Raw genomic sequence first — 18,107 nt, forward strand, 5'->3', positions numbered from 1 at the left:
AGTAAAGGGAAAAGCAATAGGATATTGAAAGTTTTCTTTTGATAGATCCAAGGATTTCACAACTTTTATTTGTTATAAGAATTACAGATTTTAGAAAGTTTGTGGTAGAGAACTATATTTGTTCATTGAAAGTTATAACCATGTTTGTTTTAAGAGATTGGTTTTTCTTGTGTCTTATGAATAATTCACCTACTAACTGATTTCTTTTTGTCTACTTTTAATTAACCAGGAAAAAAGACTATGCCTATCCTTTTAAAATCAGAAGCAAACCTGGACTTCGTAGGTCGCACGGTGGTTAAGAATCCACCTGCCAACATGGGGGACATGGGTTCGAGCCCCACTCCAGGAAGATACCACATGCCACAGAGCAACTAAGCCCATGAACCACAACTATTGAGCCTGTGTGCCGCAACTACTGAAGCCCATGCTCTGCAACAAGAGAAGCCACCACGATGAGGAGCCTGTGCACCACAATGAAGAGTAGCCCCCACCTGCCGCAACTAGAGAAAGCCCACGCACAGCAACGAAGACCCAAAACAGCCAATTAATTAATTAACTAATTTAAAAAAGAAAGAAAGAAAAAGAAACAAACCTAAAGCCATTTTTCAGTGAAATGGGTAAGTGGCTTCAACTGATTTCTCTAAAACCAATGCATAATCCCAGTTTCTCACAATAGCACTTTACATACATTATTGGGTCTTAATTCTTACAACAAGCCTATGAGATAAGTATTTTTCATCCTCATTTGTAACTGTGGTTAAGTAATTTGCTCAATATCACAAAGCTAGAAACGTGCTGAGCTGGAACTTACCTCAGGGCTGTGTGATGTCCAAGCCCCCATCACTGCCTACAAGGCCACCGTGCTAGCTCCCACCTCTTAAACTTGAGCACATTGCAGGGAAGGCTCTGGTTTCACCTGAATAAAATGTAGGACCCCCTAAAACCTCTCTGGACGTGCACCCTTGGTTTTCAACACTAAGGGTTTCAACACTATCAGGGTATCACTGAAACAGGGCAGCACATCTGAAATTCTCAAATGTATGGTTTCTTATTTACATGGGAAAATGTCAAGGTCATCAGAAGTCCTCACAAAAAAAGTTAATAAGGAATTACCCCACTAAGCAATGGTTAATTGGGTCTCAGTGCAACACTGTCAATGAACAAGTCATCACCTTTGGCAAGGAAAGTCCTCCAATGAAGTCCTTCATTCACTGAATATTTATCAGCGCTTCCTCTGTGCCTCACTCTGAACTGGACTGGGATCACAGAGTGCACAAAGCAGACAAGGGCCCTGCTCCTATGAAGTTCACCCTCTATTGAAGAAGCATCTTAATTTGAGTTTTCCCAGAAGAAGCTTCTGGGACAATGATTCCAACGCAAGCAGCTTATTGAGAAGTACAGGAAATACCGGGAGGAAAGGTGGATGAGGGGATGTCATACAGGTAGGGAATGGCAGCTCATTAAAAGTATGTTCTTAAACCAGTTATCACAGCGGCGCTTAATCCTTAAAGGGAAGCGTTGGGAAATGGTGTAAAACAGCACCCCTCAGAATCATTACATCTAAAGGCGAGGCAGCTGGAGTCTGTAGGCCCGTTCTCAAGAGTCACTGGTTGAGGGCAGCTGTGGGTTGGGGAAGGGCGTGATTCGCTCCCCGGCACTTCCAGCCTAACCCCCAGGGCTGGCAAAGTGGCTTTCTGCATTCTGGGAAAATGCCCTCAGCCCAAGACACAGACACAGGCATTTGAAAGTCAGCTGAAGCGCATTGAAAAATCTGGGGAACGACAGCACAGGCTACAGGGAGACGGATAACAAAAACGTAATGAAGTACAAGGTAATTACAGATGGTGAAAGTTACAAGCAGGGGAAAATGAGGACATTCTGTTAACTATAGTCGGGGTTGGACAGGGAGGCGGTTGCTGCTTTAGATGGAATGTGGAGGGTGGGTGTGGCCTCTCCGAACCAAGACCCGGATGGTAGGAAGACGCCCACCATGGGAAGCGTCAAAGGAAGAGAGGTTTGTGCCTTATGCAAAATATTGGCCACCACTGGTACCAGTTCAGGAACTGCGTGTCACCAGTTTGAGACGAGGTATGTTCAAAAACCGAGAGTACTTCTAAATGGAACCATTTAGTTATTGTTACAGCAATTAGACTTTGCCACACCTCCAAGCCTGTGGTAACGGACTTGTCTCTGTGAGTATGGTGTAGACCATCTTGGGTGCTGTCAAACTTGTGTGAAAAATCACACACGGTAGGGTAGTGTTAAATACGTGATATTTTACGGTTAGTTTGCACACTGTAATCTAAATGTGTATACAAATCTCAGAAATAAGCACTTATTTATTTTTCTTTCTTCCCACCCCGCAACCCCCATCCCCCAGCAACCGCCTGTTTATTCTCTGTATCTGAGTCTGTTTCTGTTTTGTCATGTTTGTTCATTTGTTTTTTTAGGTTCCACATATGAGTGAAATCAATACAGTATTTGTCTCTGTCTGACTTATTTCACTTAGCATAACACCCTCCAGGTCCATCATGTTGTCTCAAGTGACAAGAGTTCATTTTTATGGCTGAGTAATAATTCATTCTATATATATCACATCTTCTTTATCCATTCACCTATTGAGGGGCACTTAGGTATTTCCATATCTTGGCAATGGTAAATAATGCAGCAGTGAACATAGGAGTGTATGTATCTTTTTGAATTTGTGGGGTTTTTTCCTTCAGATGAACACCGAGGAGTGGAATTGCTGGATCATATGGTAGCTCTATTTTTAACTTTTTGAGGACTCTCCATACTGTTTTCCAAAGTGGCTGCACCAATTAACATTCCCACCAATAGTGTGCAAGGGTTTCCTTTTTCCCACATCCTCGCCAACACTTGTTATTTGCTGTTTTTTGGATAGTAGCCATTCTGACAGGTGTGAGGTGATGTCTCATGGTTTTGATTTGCATTTTCCTGACAATTTGTGATGTTGAGCATCTTTTCCTGTGGCTGTTGGCCATCTGTACATCTTCTTTGGAAAAACGTCTCTTTATACCCTCTGCCATTTTTTAATCAGGTTGTTTGATTTGGTTTTTTGATGTTGAGTTGTATGAGTTCTTTGTATATTTTGAATATTAACCACTTATCAGTTATGTTGTTTGCAAGTATCTTCTCCATACAGTAGTTTCCTTCACTGTGCAAAAGATTTTTAGTTTGATATAGTCCCATTTGTTTATTTTAGCTTCAGTTTCCCTTGCCTGAAGAGAGATAGCCAAAAAAATATTACTAAGACTTCTGTCAGAGAATGTACTGCCTGTTTTCTTCACATTTATTTATTTTTAAAATTTGCTATTTTCAATCATTTTAATTTTAACAAGTGTGTTTTAAAACATATTTTAGGATAATATTATTAGTCAAATTATAGAAGTAAAATTTATATTGTTTATTATTTCAGATTTGTTGAGATATGATTTAGTAGTATTCACCTTTTTGAAGTGTTTTGTTCTCTGAATTTGTCAAGTGAATAGAGAGTGTATAATCATCACCACAATCAAGATAGAGAGTATTTCTATCACTCCAAAAGTTCTGTCCGGCCCCTTTGTAGTTTAATTCCTCCCCTCTGGAAAGCACTCCTCTGAGTTCGATCTCTGCATCTTTTGCCAGGATGCCTTATAAATGGAATTACGCAGTAGGTAGTCTTTTGTGTCTGGCTCTTTTCACTCAATCAAGTGCATTTAAAATCCACTCATTTGTTGCAGGAATCAGTGCTTCACTTCTTTTCATTGCTGAGTAGTGTTCTATCATATAAACGTACCACAGTTTGTTCATTCGTTTATTTGTTGGTGAACATTTGGGTTCTTTCCAGTTTTAGGTGATTATAAAGCTGCTGTAAACATTCACATATAGGTATTTGTGAAAACATATGTTTTCATTTCTCTTAAGTAAATGCCAGGGAGTCAGATTGCTGGGCCATATTTATGTTTAACTTATAAGAAACAGCCAAACTGTTTTCCAAAATGGCTGGGTTATTTTGCGTTCCCATCAGCAATGTGTCAGCGTTCTAGCATCCTCACCAGCACACAGTGTGTTTTTAGATTTTGTAAATCCATTCCAATAGGTGTGTGGTTGTATTTTATTGTGACTTTAATTTACACTTTCCTAATGAGTAATAATGCTGAGCATCTTCTCAGATACTTATTTGCCATCTATATCTTTTCTTTTGTGATGTCTGTTCAAATCTTTGTCCTTTTTAAAATTAGGGTTTTTTTTTTTTTATTACTAGGTTTTGATAATTCTTTGTGTATTCTGGATACAAATCCTTTATCAGATATGTTTTACAAATCTTTTCTCCGTCTGTGGTTTTCATTTTCTCACCAGCATCTTTTGAAGAACAAAAGTTTTTAATTATGACAAAAAGTCACAGTGGCTGCTGTGATTGAGGAAATGAATCTTTTATATTTAATTTTAATTAAATAGCCATTGGTAGCTAGTGACTACCATATTGGACAGCACAGCATAGTAATGCCTAAATGTACTTTCAATGAACAATGTGTACATTTTTAAAATTCTTTTATTATTCTCTGTTTTGATTACATTTATTGACATTACTTTATGCCTGTTGAACCTAACGATAAAGATTGGGGCTTGCATACTGTAAATCTTATTTTTTCTTTTTCATTTACAATTATTAATTTTTATCATATTTTATTAACGTATCAGTTCCATGATGCTTTGGAAATTTAAAACCCTGGCCCTTCACCACAGGGAGTCTGTGAAGCACTGACCTAGACAGATGCTGTACATGGGCAAAGGCCTATCTCCCTGGCAGGGGTACTCCTCATTGTTAACCCACCAAGTGGCACGCCAGAGAAGGAAGTGACAGATGGGGTAAAGGAATGAGAGACTATTTTAGGAAATGTGGTCAGAGAAAGCCTCTGTGAAATGGTGACATTTGAACTAGGGAAAGAGCATTCCAAGTGGAGGGACGGAATAGCAAAGTTTGGGGAGTTTGGGAAAGGGCATGCAGGAGCGGAAAGGAGGCCAGTGTGGCCGGATGTGAGAACGGAGCGAGGGTGGTGACAGATAAGCTGGAGCGGGAGCACAGAGCCAGATTCTGCAGTCACACAGGCCTTCTCCCCCTTTCCCCTCCTACATTATAGATAAAGAGTTAATGAATCACAGGCACCCAGTACATGTGAAAAGTGTGTGACTATGTCTGAATAAGGGCCTTATTCAAAACACACTTGAAAAAAAACAACCAAATGTTATCTTACACTTGGCTTTGGTTGTATGGGAAGAATTATCTTTATGTTTGCAGCCCGGGAAGTGGACTGAACAATAATAACTCTCACAAGAAGTTAGGGGGTGTGGTCCCCATGCCACAGACTAAGACACTGAGGCTCAGAAAGTTATATAATTTGCTCAAATCACACAGCTAACAAGAAACAAACTCAAACTCATGTCTTTTCTGTTTTGACTGCCTTTCTTCAAACTGAGCCCCAAACAGCCCTTTTACAAACATGAAATTGTCTATATTTTAACTTGGGTTTGGTAATGATATAAATGGGCGCAGAAATTTAACAATTACAGAGGTTGCATCTATTTTGAGAAGTCCTCCTCTGCGTTAGTTTCTTGAAGCTGCTGTAACAAAGTAGCACAAACTTGGTGGCTGAGAACACAGAAACTCATCTTTTCACAGTTCTGGAGACCAGAAGTTCAAAATCAAGGTGTCAACAGCAGGATACTACTTCTGAAGTCTCCAGAGGGCAATCTGTCTCTTGCCTTTTCCAGCTTCTAGTGCTCCAAACGTACCGTGGCTTTTGGCTGCATCATTCCAGTCTCTGGTCACATGAGCTCCACTTAACCCTGTGTGTCTCTTATAAGGACACTTGTCATTGAATTTAGGGTCTCCTCAGATGATCTAGGATGAGTGCAACTTGAGATCCTTAATGTGATTACATAGGCAAAGACCCCTTTTCCAAATAAGGTCACATTCACAGGTTCTGAAAATTAAGATTTGGATGCCTCTTTGGGGTTGGGGGAGCACCACTGAACCCACCGCACCCTCCCTGCACTTCAGCCTGGAAACTCTCCCCAAGCAGTCAGTTGGGGACTCACCAGGCTCGGCTCACTTGTTTCTCCGCTCCCAGGGATCTCTGGCCTGCACTGCCTGCTATCTGAAAAATATTTCAAATATTTTGCTTAGTTTTCTGCTCATTTAAGCAGAAGGATAAATGCAGTCCCTGTTCCTCCAGCATAGCCAGAAGCAGAAGCTGCACCCAAAGTCAAGTTCATTGAGCACAGAAACCTTTCCTGTCATGCTCACGGCTGCATCAGACTATCGAAATGATTGGAACATAGCAATCTTTCCATAGCAATTGATGAACTGATGAACAAATGAACTTAAAGGTAGTGAACCTAAATCCTTGATTTTTCTCATGTTTGGGACCAAGTGGCCACAACTGCTTTAACCTCAGTCAGTTGGGTGAGCTTAAGCCATCTCTCCTTAGCTAAATATCTGCTAGTATAAGCCAAAATGTCTTCACCAATTCACTCTCAGCCCTCAAAGTCTGGCTTTCATAGTTAATGCAAAACAAACAAACAAACAAAACAAACCACTGGGAAATTTAAGAAATATCTATGAAGCTCATTTTGGGTAGTGATTTATAAGAAGTAGGTTCTACCTGTGTTTTAAATAAAATGAACACAGGTCATTTGTGGGGGAAAGGCTGTTGTGAGGAAGGTAAGCGAATGATAGTATTGTCACAGGAAACTGAAGCCAGACAGTCTGTTGATGGGGAAAATACGAGAGAGGAGAGACAAGAAAGAAGCTTGTCTGTTGAAGGACACAGTCCATGTCAGTGCAGATCAAAACAAATATGGTTATATATGAAGAAAAATGGTTTCTGCTTTTAATTCACACACTAAGTTAAAAAAAGTTATCACTGTAAACAGCATTTATGAGAGCATCTTCTGTGTGACTGACTTATCCAAGCACCTGATTGTCCTGAATGTACAGCTTTGTTTGCTTTGGATTTATTATATCAGATTTTTAATAACAAATATAAAACAAGAGCATAAGCCTAAAAATACAGAGATAAAGAACAAGTTAGAAATCTCCTACTTTAATTGCAATGCCCTGAGGTAACCAACATTAACAGTATATCTTCATACAGCTTCCTCTGTTCCTGTGAACCTACATAAGCATATTTATATATACAGTGGGTGGTTGCTGGTTTTATAAAAATGTGAACAAATGAAATATATAACTTTCTTTCATTCAATAATAGAGTCACCCTACCAGATAATTTCATATAGATTTACTTCAGTTTTAAATCTAGAATATGAGTTTACTACCATTTATTCAACTGCTCCTCAAACAATATACATTTGTGTGATTTTTGAGGGTTTTTTTTCCACCATGTATAATACTGCACTAAACACCCTTGTGATTGTACACTGTTTTAATTTTATCGTCGTGGATATCTGAGTCCTGAAATACAACCCTTCAAACACCACTTCCTTCTCCCCATCCTCCCTGTCATTTGGAGAACAGAGCTGAAAAGAGACTAAAGATGAGCTGGGAAAGCCAGTAATTACTCCATACAGCACATGGCCAGCAGCCTCCTGCTACGATACTTACGTGCTATTCCATTGAGATGGCACTCTGCTCACATGACCCAAATGCAGTTCTCACTCCACCAGGAACACAGCCGAATCCAAACTGCATTGGCAGCTTTGCACATGCTCCGTCTGGCCCTGTGAATCCTCACTCACCCATTGAGATCCCTTTTGGTTTAAAGCAACACACCAGCTGCTGACGCTCCGTGACCTCCAGTATTTTCCTGACCCAGATCCAAGGCAGGTGGCCCTCTATGAACACCGTTTTTCAGGGTTTGAGCTTTTTTTCTGTATTTGTTGGGGGATGGAGGATGTGTAATACTTACACACGGGTATAGCTGATGAATGAGACCATAAGAAGTAACTCTTTTTCCTGTTAGGTATTACAGGAATAACATTTACCTATTTCCATCATTTGCCTTGACAACGACCTGCAGCTCTAATGCACATTTAATTCTCAAACAGACGTCTTGGCACGGGATGCTGTATCTGACTGTTGTGTTGACTGTAACGTGTGAGATGGTGTTTTTTTCCTCTCTAGAGACCTGGATGCTTTTTGCCATTCTGATGGTAAATGATGAGACAGGCAACCATGGATTTTAGCACTCCATCTGTGTTTGATCAGCAAAAAGGTAAAAATGCTGCTTTAACTCACCCTTTGGTTCTTTGCATCTTTAGTTCAACAGTAGGGATTTGCAGTTGTATGGCGAGAGAGAGTAATGTGTGTGTGTGTGTGTGTGTGTGTGTGTGTGTGTGTGTGTGTGTGTGTGTGTGTGTGTGTGATGTGGAAAGAGGATTTCACATAGGAAGCAAACCTGTTCTAAATATTCACTTCTCACTTCATATGCATCTGGAAGGGAAAAATAAGCTTATGGTCCATTAGTCTTGTCAAAGTGCCTCTACCTACAAATTTTAAAAATTGGGTTTCAAGCACGCCAGCTGTTTCAGATAGTATCATCTTTATTCTCATTAGCTTTTTGTTCAAATCTTTAAAATATACACATTATAATACATAACATAAAAAGAAAAATCATATATATCTTTTCAATGTACTAACCCAATATCTCATTGCTATAGTTTCATACATATCTCTTGATTCCCTTCAGGAAGAGATGTTGCCCAAATTCATGCTGTAGTTGGTATATTATCTCATCCGAGGTTGCATAATGACATCACTATGTTATTATTTGCAGTGAAAGGATATTTCTTTCTTATTCATAATTTCCACTGTGGAGGTAATTTTCCACATGAAATGATTGCTGTGAAATTGATCCATCCTTATAAAAAGCATGTATTCAGCCATACAGTCTATGCATGTGCATTTTGCATATGAAGTGTGTGTATATATGTGTGTGTGTGTGTGTGTGTGTGTGTGTGTGATTATGCATCTTTTCTCTGTAAGCACAAGAAATTTCCATTCTTTAAATGTAATTAATATTTTTAGAAGATTTTTTTCAAAAATCTGATATCTAAACCATTTTCAGTAACCTCTGAGTATTCCTCCAAACCCTAAGATCCTTTGGTGGTTTACTTGTTTTGGCTCCCCCGTGAAAACGGTGGTCTGTGAAAGCCTCATTAAGAAAACTCATTGCTTCTTTCTTTTTCCCTTTTCCTGCTCTAGGCCATAGAGTGTTTACTCACTACCCTTCCAGCTACCTCTGGTTTCATGGGTGAATTATTTTAGTTCAGGGCTTTGTCAAATCACAGATTTACATTTAGATTTCTCAGTAACCACTGTGTGTGTGTGCATGTGTGTATGTGTGCGTGTGTGCACGTGTGCATGTGTGTGCACGTGTGTGCATGTGTGTGTGCATGCGTGTGCACGTGTGTGTACATGTGCGTGTGTGCGTCTTGGGGATGTGCAGGTGCACAGCACTTGGATAGGAACGCCTTAGAGAAAGTGCTTGTTACACGTGTGCCCACCACATCCTTTCCCTCTGTACAGCTCATTGCCCTGACGGCAATCAGCAAAGGTGAAAACGTACTTAGATCTGAAGACCTCACGCTGGCTAAAAAATGACATTATTGAGCTATGCAATCCAAAGAGGAACACAATGGGTTTATTATTTAAGACTAATTGGAGAGCCTAACTGCGGAGCACTAGCCCTTCATAATGAATCCATCTGCTCCAGTGTTGTGTCTCCTAACAGGACTGAGCCCAAAACAGAGTTAAAGTATTAATTTATAATGTGTATTTTCTTATAGCACCTTTCACGTGAGCAATTCACAGCTGTGTCTCCACCCTAGGCCTGATTCTCCCCCCTTGTAAGTTAACCCTCTCCCTCACACCGCCATCTCTATTTCTCAATCATTTCTCTCTAGAGGTGCTGGGATATGGTGGAAATAGCATGGGCGGCGTAGGTTGGAATGGTAGAGCAACTACTTCTTAGCTGTGTGACCTTAGCATGTTACCTGACCTCTCTGGGCCTTAATTGCCTCAGCAGTAAAATAGAGGAAATGATGCTTACTAGCAAGGTGGTTGTGAGAATCTAAAATAATGTATAAAAAGCACCTGTCACTTTGCCTGATGTGCACTAAGTACTTTCAAACTCTGGCTGCTTTTGTTATTATTGTTGCTGTTATAATTTTTACTACCGTGGACTGTGAGTTCCTCAAATGTGAAAGACTATTCAGCTCTCTATCTCTAGCTTGAATTTACCAGTCCTCAGAACAAATGAGAGTTTAAGTTAAGGCCAGTTGACTAGATTACATTAATTTTTTTTAGAACTCCAGGGTCCCATTTAGAGCAACCCCTGGAATAACAGTTAACAAAATGATACCTAAATAGTTCCATTATCACATGAATCCTTCCACCTCCTTAAAAGCATGAAAGGCCATAATGGGTTTAGACCATTGCATAGATTCTAAGTACCATATTGTTGGGCAAAAGCATGCTGAAGTGACCTTGTCTTGAAAAGTTGAGTATAGATGGGGCTTTAGTAGAGGTTTTTCCTTGAATTCCTGATATCTGGAATATCAAAAGTCTAGTAGCCACTAGCTTTACATGCAGATGTTGACAAAAGACATTACACCTGGAAAGATCTTAGAAGTCATGGAAGACTGCTGTGATGGCATCGCCTTTATGGAATGTAGACATTGGCATTTGTGTACCACTTCGTGCTCTATTTTATTTTACCTTCAAAAGAAAAACTATCAAAACCCAAGGAGGTCCATGGTGGTCTCCACAAGTGGTTGACATTTGATTTTGTGTTTGAATTATGTATGGAAAGTCATCGACCGTGTGGGTTGTTCCAGGGCTTGGCTTGTCTTTTGTTTTTGTTTTTGTTTTTTTGATTCTGAATCACTGAATTCTCTACCAGCTGTTAATCCATCACGGGGCAGGGGGAGGGGAGAGGAATGTTGCATTGCTGTTTGTACGCTTTTTTTATTGTTTTTTATTATAATTATTAAAGACCTGGCTTTCTCCTCTCATCACTGTGAGATTACAGATCTATCTGAATGAAACGTAACATTGGAAAAATAAAAACTTGGCCACATATAAAACTCACCTAGACAGTGTTTGAAAATGCTGGTGGCTGGATCCCACCACTGGATATTCCAGCGTAACTGGTGGGGGGCATGGCCAGACAAAGCTCCCCGGGAAGTTCTAACGTACAACAGAGCTTGAGAACCACTCATTCCACCCCACCTCACCCCCAACATCTCAGATGCCAAAAGAAAAGCACAGAGAGGTTTAAAATGTAGGCCCATTTCTGATAATAACACGCAGCTAATTTGTAACAGAGGCGACTGAGACCCAGGTGTTCGCTGTCCAGACGACAGGCTAAGACGTTTCTCTTCATGGGCCACCTCTGGTCTTAGCAGCTGCTTGGACGTAGGGGCGGGGCTCATCCGCTCTGGCTTACGGTTGCCCAGGGAGTGGTCAGCACTGTGCACCTGGAAAATATGGTGCATAATGACCTTGAGGGCTCAAACCAAAACCAGGCGGATGTGGTAAGTCTGAGTCCCTGCAACTGCCGTTTTCTGTTTTTCTCTTTAGCAGAGGTGGTAAGATAACCCTATGCCAAGGGGCCTGGGGACACGTGGACATTTGTCCAGCCTCAGTCCTCATCCCAGTTGCATGAACTTGGACAAACTGGTTGATCTTCCCGTCTGTGAAATGTGGATGATATTTTGCGTTCACAGGGTTGCTAGAAGGCGTAACGATTGGGTTATCTGCCTGGCCGAGGGGATTTGGGCCGTGTCTCTGGCTTGCCCTGTGAAGCTGTGAGGGAGGAAGCCTGGGTCTTCAGAGGGCTCCACTCTGGCTTTGTGCTTCTTGCTTTCACCATGGCAACGTCTCTCTGGTCCCACGTGTTCTTCCTGGCTGTCTTCCCTCTAAAAGCCCACACGCAGGAAAGGACCCGTAGTAAAATCATTTACTACAGAACGTAGAGGTGCCTACTGAAGCTGAGACTTCAGTTATGTAACTGAAGATGTTTGCATGAGGAGGAACCCAGGCCTCAGAGAGAAAACAGGAACGCGAAAGGAGGTCCCAAAGACCTCACCCAGCCCCGCCCCGCCCCGGCTCTGTGAGGGACGTTTGAGGAGGCTGAGCGGTGTGTTTGCAGGCAGCTGTGGAGGCTGTGGCCCACCCCCTCACAGGTTTTCCTCTGGTAGAGTTGTGGAGAGAATGTGAAGAGGGACTCGGCCCTCCAGCCCAGACTCATCCAGAGCATCCGTGTCCTAGGGCCGCCGTAACAAATTACCACAAACAGGGTGGCTTCAGACAACAGAAATGTAATCTCTCACAGTTCTGGAGACCAAAAGGATGCAATCAAGATGTCAGCAGGGGGCTGCTCCTTCCGGAGGCTCTAGGGAAGAGTTCTTCCTTGCTTTCTCCAGCTTCCAACTGCTTGTGGCTTCATCGCTCCAATCCGCCTCCATCTTCACGTGGCCTTGTCCTGTGTGTGTGTCTCAGGACCCTCTCTGCCCCTCTCTCATAGAGATACAAGTGATTGCATTTAGGGCCCACCCAGACACGCCCGGATAAACTTCTACTCTCAAGATCCTTAACTCCATCTTTTGACATGTGAGGTGATATCGACTCTTTTGCCATATAATGTAATCTTCACAGGTCCCAGGGACTGGGACATGGAAATACCTTCAGGGCCACCATTCAGCCTGCTATATGGCATGCAAAGAGGTCAGATCTCAAGTTCCTTCTCAGAAGCCTGCAGCCTCAGTGCTCATTTTTGGTAAAATCCATTCTTATTTAAGCTTGAAGAACATTTGGCATGTGGGAGGTGGAGTGGAAAGGGCGTAAGATAAATGGCAAAACTGAGATTCTAGCCTAAACCTGCTTGACTTGAAAAACCCATCTTCTTTCTATTGCAGTATTCTTCCTTGATCAACCGTACATTTTAATGAAGACATAAGACATTAACAAAAATTTAAATTAATGAAGCATATATTTTTACAATCAAGCTGTTCCTGTTTGTATTGTGGATTTTTAAAGCTGCCTGCAGCTGTGCTGGTTTTAATTTCCAACTTTTCGTTCCAAAATGGGAACGCTAAACAAAAGGAATTTAGAGTGCACAGATATGCACTTTGCTGAAAAAGCAAAAGTTAAAATTCTGATGTGACAACCAGATGCTACCAAAGGAAGAATAAGCAGATTTTCAAAGATGTTTGGGAAGAGAGTAGAGAAAAAGGCAGGCAAAGGAGACGGGAAAGAGAGGGGATGATTTGGGCTCAGCTGATTTAGGCATGACCTTGAGTGGGATGAAACCCAGGAGCACTGAGGAGAATTCTGTGACTGATTTTCAGACTGCTGGTCCAGGTAAAGGAAGATTAGCTGGCAAATGACTATTCCAGAGGTTCAGAAGGAGATTATCTGTTACCTCTGGGAAAAAGCTCAGCCTCCTCCCTCTCTTGGTCAAGAAAGAGGAGCAGAGGGAAAAAGAGATGGGAGAAGAATTCTTTTTCCAATCTTCTTGCCCACTGAAGACCTAACGCAGGCAAACATGTTGACTGGAAGCCTGCCCCTCCCCCTTCTCTGCCTCCTTCTTTGTGCTGTCCCTTTCCAGCACATGGGACCCTCCCTTCCATCAGCCAACTCCTGGGAAAGCTTATGACACACCAGTCCACTCCTGGCCCCTCCTCTGGGCCTACCTAGAGGGAAGCCCCTGACTGATCTTATCCAAACAATTACCATTCACAGCCTTAGAGAACCATGGAACCGAAAGTGATTCAGCGGTTGGGAAAGAGGGGCGTGGTGTCATTGTCAGTATTCTCCACCATAGGGCAGCTGAAGCATCCTCGGGAATGGGGCCTCTTGCCCCAGTGTGCATCTCAAAAAGGAGAACCAGGCAGTGGTATGGAGAGGGAGTGAAGGGCCCCCTGCTGAGCCAGATCTCCTGATGTCGTGTCCCACAACTTGGCTAGATCAACTTCAGAGGGCAAATCGTCAGCTTAGCCCCTTGTCCGGAAGTCAGCTGAGTTGCCACACTGAGCTTTTCCTACCATCTCTATTCGTTAACTCCACATTTCCTTAGTAATTACTAAACAACTGTGTTGAGTAACTGAGATCCATGGATTTTCCCTTTGAGGCAACCATTTTGATGCAAGGATATTGTAATGGAGCCTAAAGGAAAAACCACTAAACTTGTAGCTATTTTTATTCCCAAACAAGTAGAAAAACAAACATCTCACCCATCCCCAAATACACGACGAGGTAAGAACGTGAGGGTGTGGATGCACTGAGGTCCAAGGTTGGTGTAAAAGATGGGTATGGGCTAGACACTGTATTGCAGAAAGACCACATCCAGCCAGGAGTCGTGTTTCTCACCCTTGTGAGCCTAATAAATAGGTCTGCCTGCTTAATAAAGGCTCTAAATTTGTTTTCTCTACATAAAATTTTTAAATGTCCGTTGCTTATTGATGAGGCCACTCGTGTTTTATTGGGTACACTGGGGAGGAGGTGAAGGGACAGTGTTCCAGTCTACATGGGAAGTATTTCCTTTTCTAAAAGTATGCTCAGAATTTAAAAATATACACATATAATATTTAATAGCATTCTAATGTTTGTAACCTTTTGTTTGAAAATAATTTCAAACTTAAAGAAACATTGTAAGAAGAGTATAAAGAACACTGTCTTTTACCCAGATTCACCTAATGTTTACATTTTACCCCATTTGCTTTATTGTTAGCTCTTTCTCTGTGTCTGTCTCTACACCTCTCAGGCTTTGTGTCTCTCTCTGTCTCTCTCTCTCTCTGCTTCTTTCTCTATATGTGTGTATGTATATGCGTGTTTGTGTGTGTGTGTGTGTGTGTGTGTGTGTGTGTGTGTACTTTTATCTCATCTGCCTGCATTCCAATTTTATCTGTTGATCCAATAGTGTCTTTTATAGCATTTTACCCCCAGTACAGGATCCAGTCTAGGATTAGGTACTACATTTAGTTATCACACCTCTTTAGTCTCCTTTAACCTGGAACATTTCTATAGACTTTCTTTGTCTTTTATGACACTGACATTTTTGAACTTACAGTCTCTTTTTTTAAAAAACCAGGTTCCTCCTTATGGGTTTGTCTGACGTTCCCTCACAACTAGATTTAGATTATGCATTCCCAGCAAGAATACCACATGGGCAGTGTATCCATCTCAGGCTATCACAATATTGTTTAAATTTTTTAGGTGGTAATTTGAGGTTACAGGTGTTGCACTATTAGATATCAAGTGGTTCTTACAGAGTTTTTTATTAAATATTGGAGTTTCTTCCTAAATGTAAAATTAGCATCACCTTTTTCAAAATATTCAAGCAATACAAAATAATTCAATATAGAAAGTGTTGTATTCTCTTAACTAGCAAAGGTCTCTGTTCTTCAGAGTCTCTTAGCCCCAGCCTGTTCCCAGCTTCTCAGCTGCCAAGATGGACCCTAGCAACTCACCCTCCATGCAGGGATGGGAGTAGCTTCCCAAGGGAAACCGAGGAGGATAGAATATTGACCAAATATATTAACTTCTTAATATTCTTGGTTAGCAAAGAATATTAACCAGTGGCAATAATCAGAAAAAGAGCAAGAACTCTGGTTTATTAAGCAGCTCCCATTTATTAAGCCAGACACTGTGCGAAACTTTCATGCCTGTCATCTCACCTGATCCTCAACACAGCCTATGAGATAGATGCCATTTCTAGTCCATCTGAGGTTACATGACTTATCCAAGGTCACAAAGGACAAAGGCAAGGCTCCCATTTTAACTCTGGTTTCTTTTCTTTCTTTCCCTTTCTTTCTTTCTTTCTTTCTTTCTTTCTTTCTTTCTTTCTTTTTTTCTTTTCTTCCTTCCTTTCTTTCTTTCTTTCTTTCTTTCTTGCTTGCTTGCTTGCTTGCTTGCTTGCTTGCTTGCTTGCTTGCTTGCTTCAGGCTGTGCCAGGTCTTACTTGCAGCACTCTGGGATCTTCATTGTGGCATGTGGGATCTTTTAGTTGTGGCATGCAGACTCTTAGTTGTGGTGCGTGGGCTTCTTAGTTGTGGCATACATTCGAAATCTAGTTCCCTGACCAGGGATCAAACCCAAGCCCCCTGCATTGGAAGCATGGTGTCTTACCCACTGGACCACCAGGGAATTCCCCTTACCTCTGGTTTCTGACCCCCAAGGTCTCCTCACACTCCTGTTTACCATGAAGTTATACTTTCTGGATTCTTTTAACCCACCCCATCAACCCCTTCATGACTCCTAGCACAAAGGAAAATAAAGGTGATGCTGACGAGATTTGCTCAAGTCTCCCCAGGACTGAGCTTCCAGTTACAGTGGGCTCTGCCCAGTAGGCTCAGCTTAATGACAGGCTGACCTCTTCCACGGTAGTACTGGATCCAGTCTCCATGGCAACCTGCCTTTAGAGCAAAGAAGGACACCAGCATCCTAGGAGGAGGAGGTGGCTAAAAGGGTAGGATTACACTGGAATGTGACCTGTGGAACTGAGGTGATGGGAATTGGGAATTTGCAAGGTCATGGCTTGGCTTCCACCACAGAAGCTTCTGAAGCCAGGTTCTCTATCATTTTCCTACTCAACCTGTTTGTTCTGTGCAGCAGCAGGTTAACATTTCTCCAAGAGACAGTTCAGAGAGCCCCAACCCTGTAATCAAGGTCACAAATAAACAGCTGTTGATAAAGAGGAAAAAGGATTATTTTAACCTTGACATCCTAAGCTTTGATCCTTGGTGACCCTAAGTCATTTCTTTGTTCTCTAACTCACAACAGTAGATCAGAACACAGTTTGGTGTTTAAAGAAAAGAAAAAAAGTAAGAAAGAAAGAAAAAAGAAAACAAAACAAAACCTTATTTTTAAGAACCGTGATAGGAATACCTGAAATTCATCTGAATTGATATTTTTATGCTTCCTACTTAGTGCTATTCAAAAGCGGTGTCCTAGAGTTTTGGCCACAAGTCGGCTGCCTCAGCATGACCCCTGTAGAGAGGCCTCGAGATGGGCTCACAGGTGTCTGCTTTCCGGTGGTCACTGTGGAAACCAGTTTAAGGATGAATCCTGGAGGTGTTTTTTCTTAGAAGAGCAGTAACTTGTAGAATTGAGAGGACCTCAGTGAATGTGTAATCCAGCTCCCTCACTTTTACGTGTGAAAACTGAAACAGAGGGTTAGCAGTGGTACAATGTAGTGGACTGTAATGGCCACTGGAGTCAAACCAAACAGCTCAAGTCCCAGTGCTGCCACTCTTGTCACCAACCCTTTCCAGGCAGCATCCAGCAAGGGTCCTCCTGGCCAGTGTCATTGGAGTCAATAGAAGGAGGCTGAGTTTGGTTCCGAAGGAAAGGGGAGTTTTATTCTTTGATCAAAGAAGGGAGGGGTGCGAGCTCACGTGCTAGAGCAGCGGTCCCCACCCATGTTGGGCACCAGGGACCGGTTTCATGGAAGACGGTCTTTCCGCAGATGGGGGGTGTGTGTGTGTTTGGGGGGGGGGTGGTTCAGGAGGTGTTGTGAGTGATGGGGAGCAGCTGATGAAGCTTCCCTTGCCGGCCTGCTGCTCACCTCCTGCTGGGCAGCCAGGTTCCTAATAGGCCCTGGACGAGTACCCTCCTCAGCCAAGGACTGGGGACCCCTGCTCTAGAGGACATGCTCTCCCCACAGGCTGTGGCCGGGGATCTCATCAGCAGGGAGGGGGCGGAGCTCTCACAGGGCCCGGGGCAGCTGTGCCGCTCAGGCCAGATCACAGCGTCCATGCATGCGGCCCGTCGCCACCTTGACGTGAGCTGTCCTGTGCAGCAGGTGGCCCGTCACCACCTTGACGTGAGCTGTCCTGTGCAGCACTTCTGCACACGCCCAGAGTGGAGGTGTCCGGCACAGCTGTCTCCTGCAAGGAGGATCTCTGGTCTGAAGTGCCAGGTACCAGCACGAGGTCTCTACGCGCGGCCCCCTGTGAGTGAGGGACACCAGACTAATCAGAAAGGAAGAATAAAAAAGGTTAGACTTTATTTTATTACCCAGATTCTGTTTTTCTGTGAATTGCTAATGGGCTAGCTGATGACTTACTGTGTGACCCAGCTGTTT

General features: G+C 42.5%; 1 protein-coding gene across 1 annotated transcript in view; it reads left to right on the forward strand.

Annotated features, from left to right (window-relative positions):
- The first annotated feature begins 238 nt into the window (after window positions 1–238).
- The window catches only part of ANKRD55 (ankyrin repeat domain 55), a 96,685-nt gene continuing 78,816 nt past the window's right edge, over window positions 239–18,107 (forward strand). Inside the window, exons 1-2 of the mRNA XM_057743344.1 lie at window positions 239–617; window positions 8,144–8,234. Of these exons, the coding sequence (XP_057599327.1) occupies window positions 8,177–8,234 (58 nt within the window). The 5' untranslated portion in view covers window positions 239–617; window positions 8,144–8,176. The remainder of the gene's footprint in view (window positions 618–8,143; window positions 8,235–18,107) is intronic.

The sequence above is a fragment of the Hippopotamus amphibius genome, chromosome 1, assembly GCF_030028045.1.
Source record: "Hippopotamus amphibius kiboko isolate mHipAmp2 chromosome 1, mHipAmp2.hap2, whole genome shotgun sequence".
In the NCBI taxonomy this organism is placed as follows: domain Eukaryota; kingdom Metazoa; phylum Chordata; class Mammalia; order Artiodactyla; family Hippopotamidae; genus Hippopotamus; species Hippopotamus amphibius.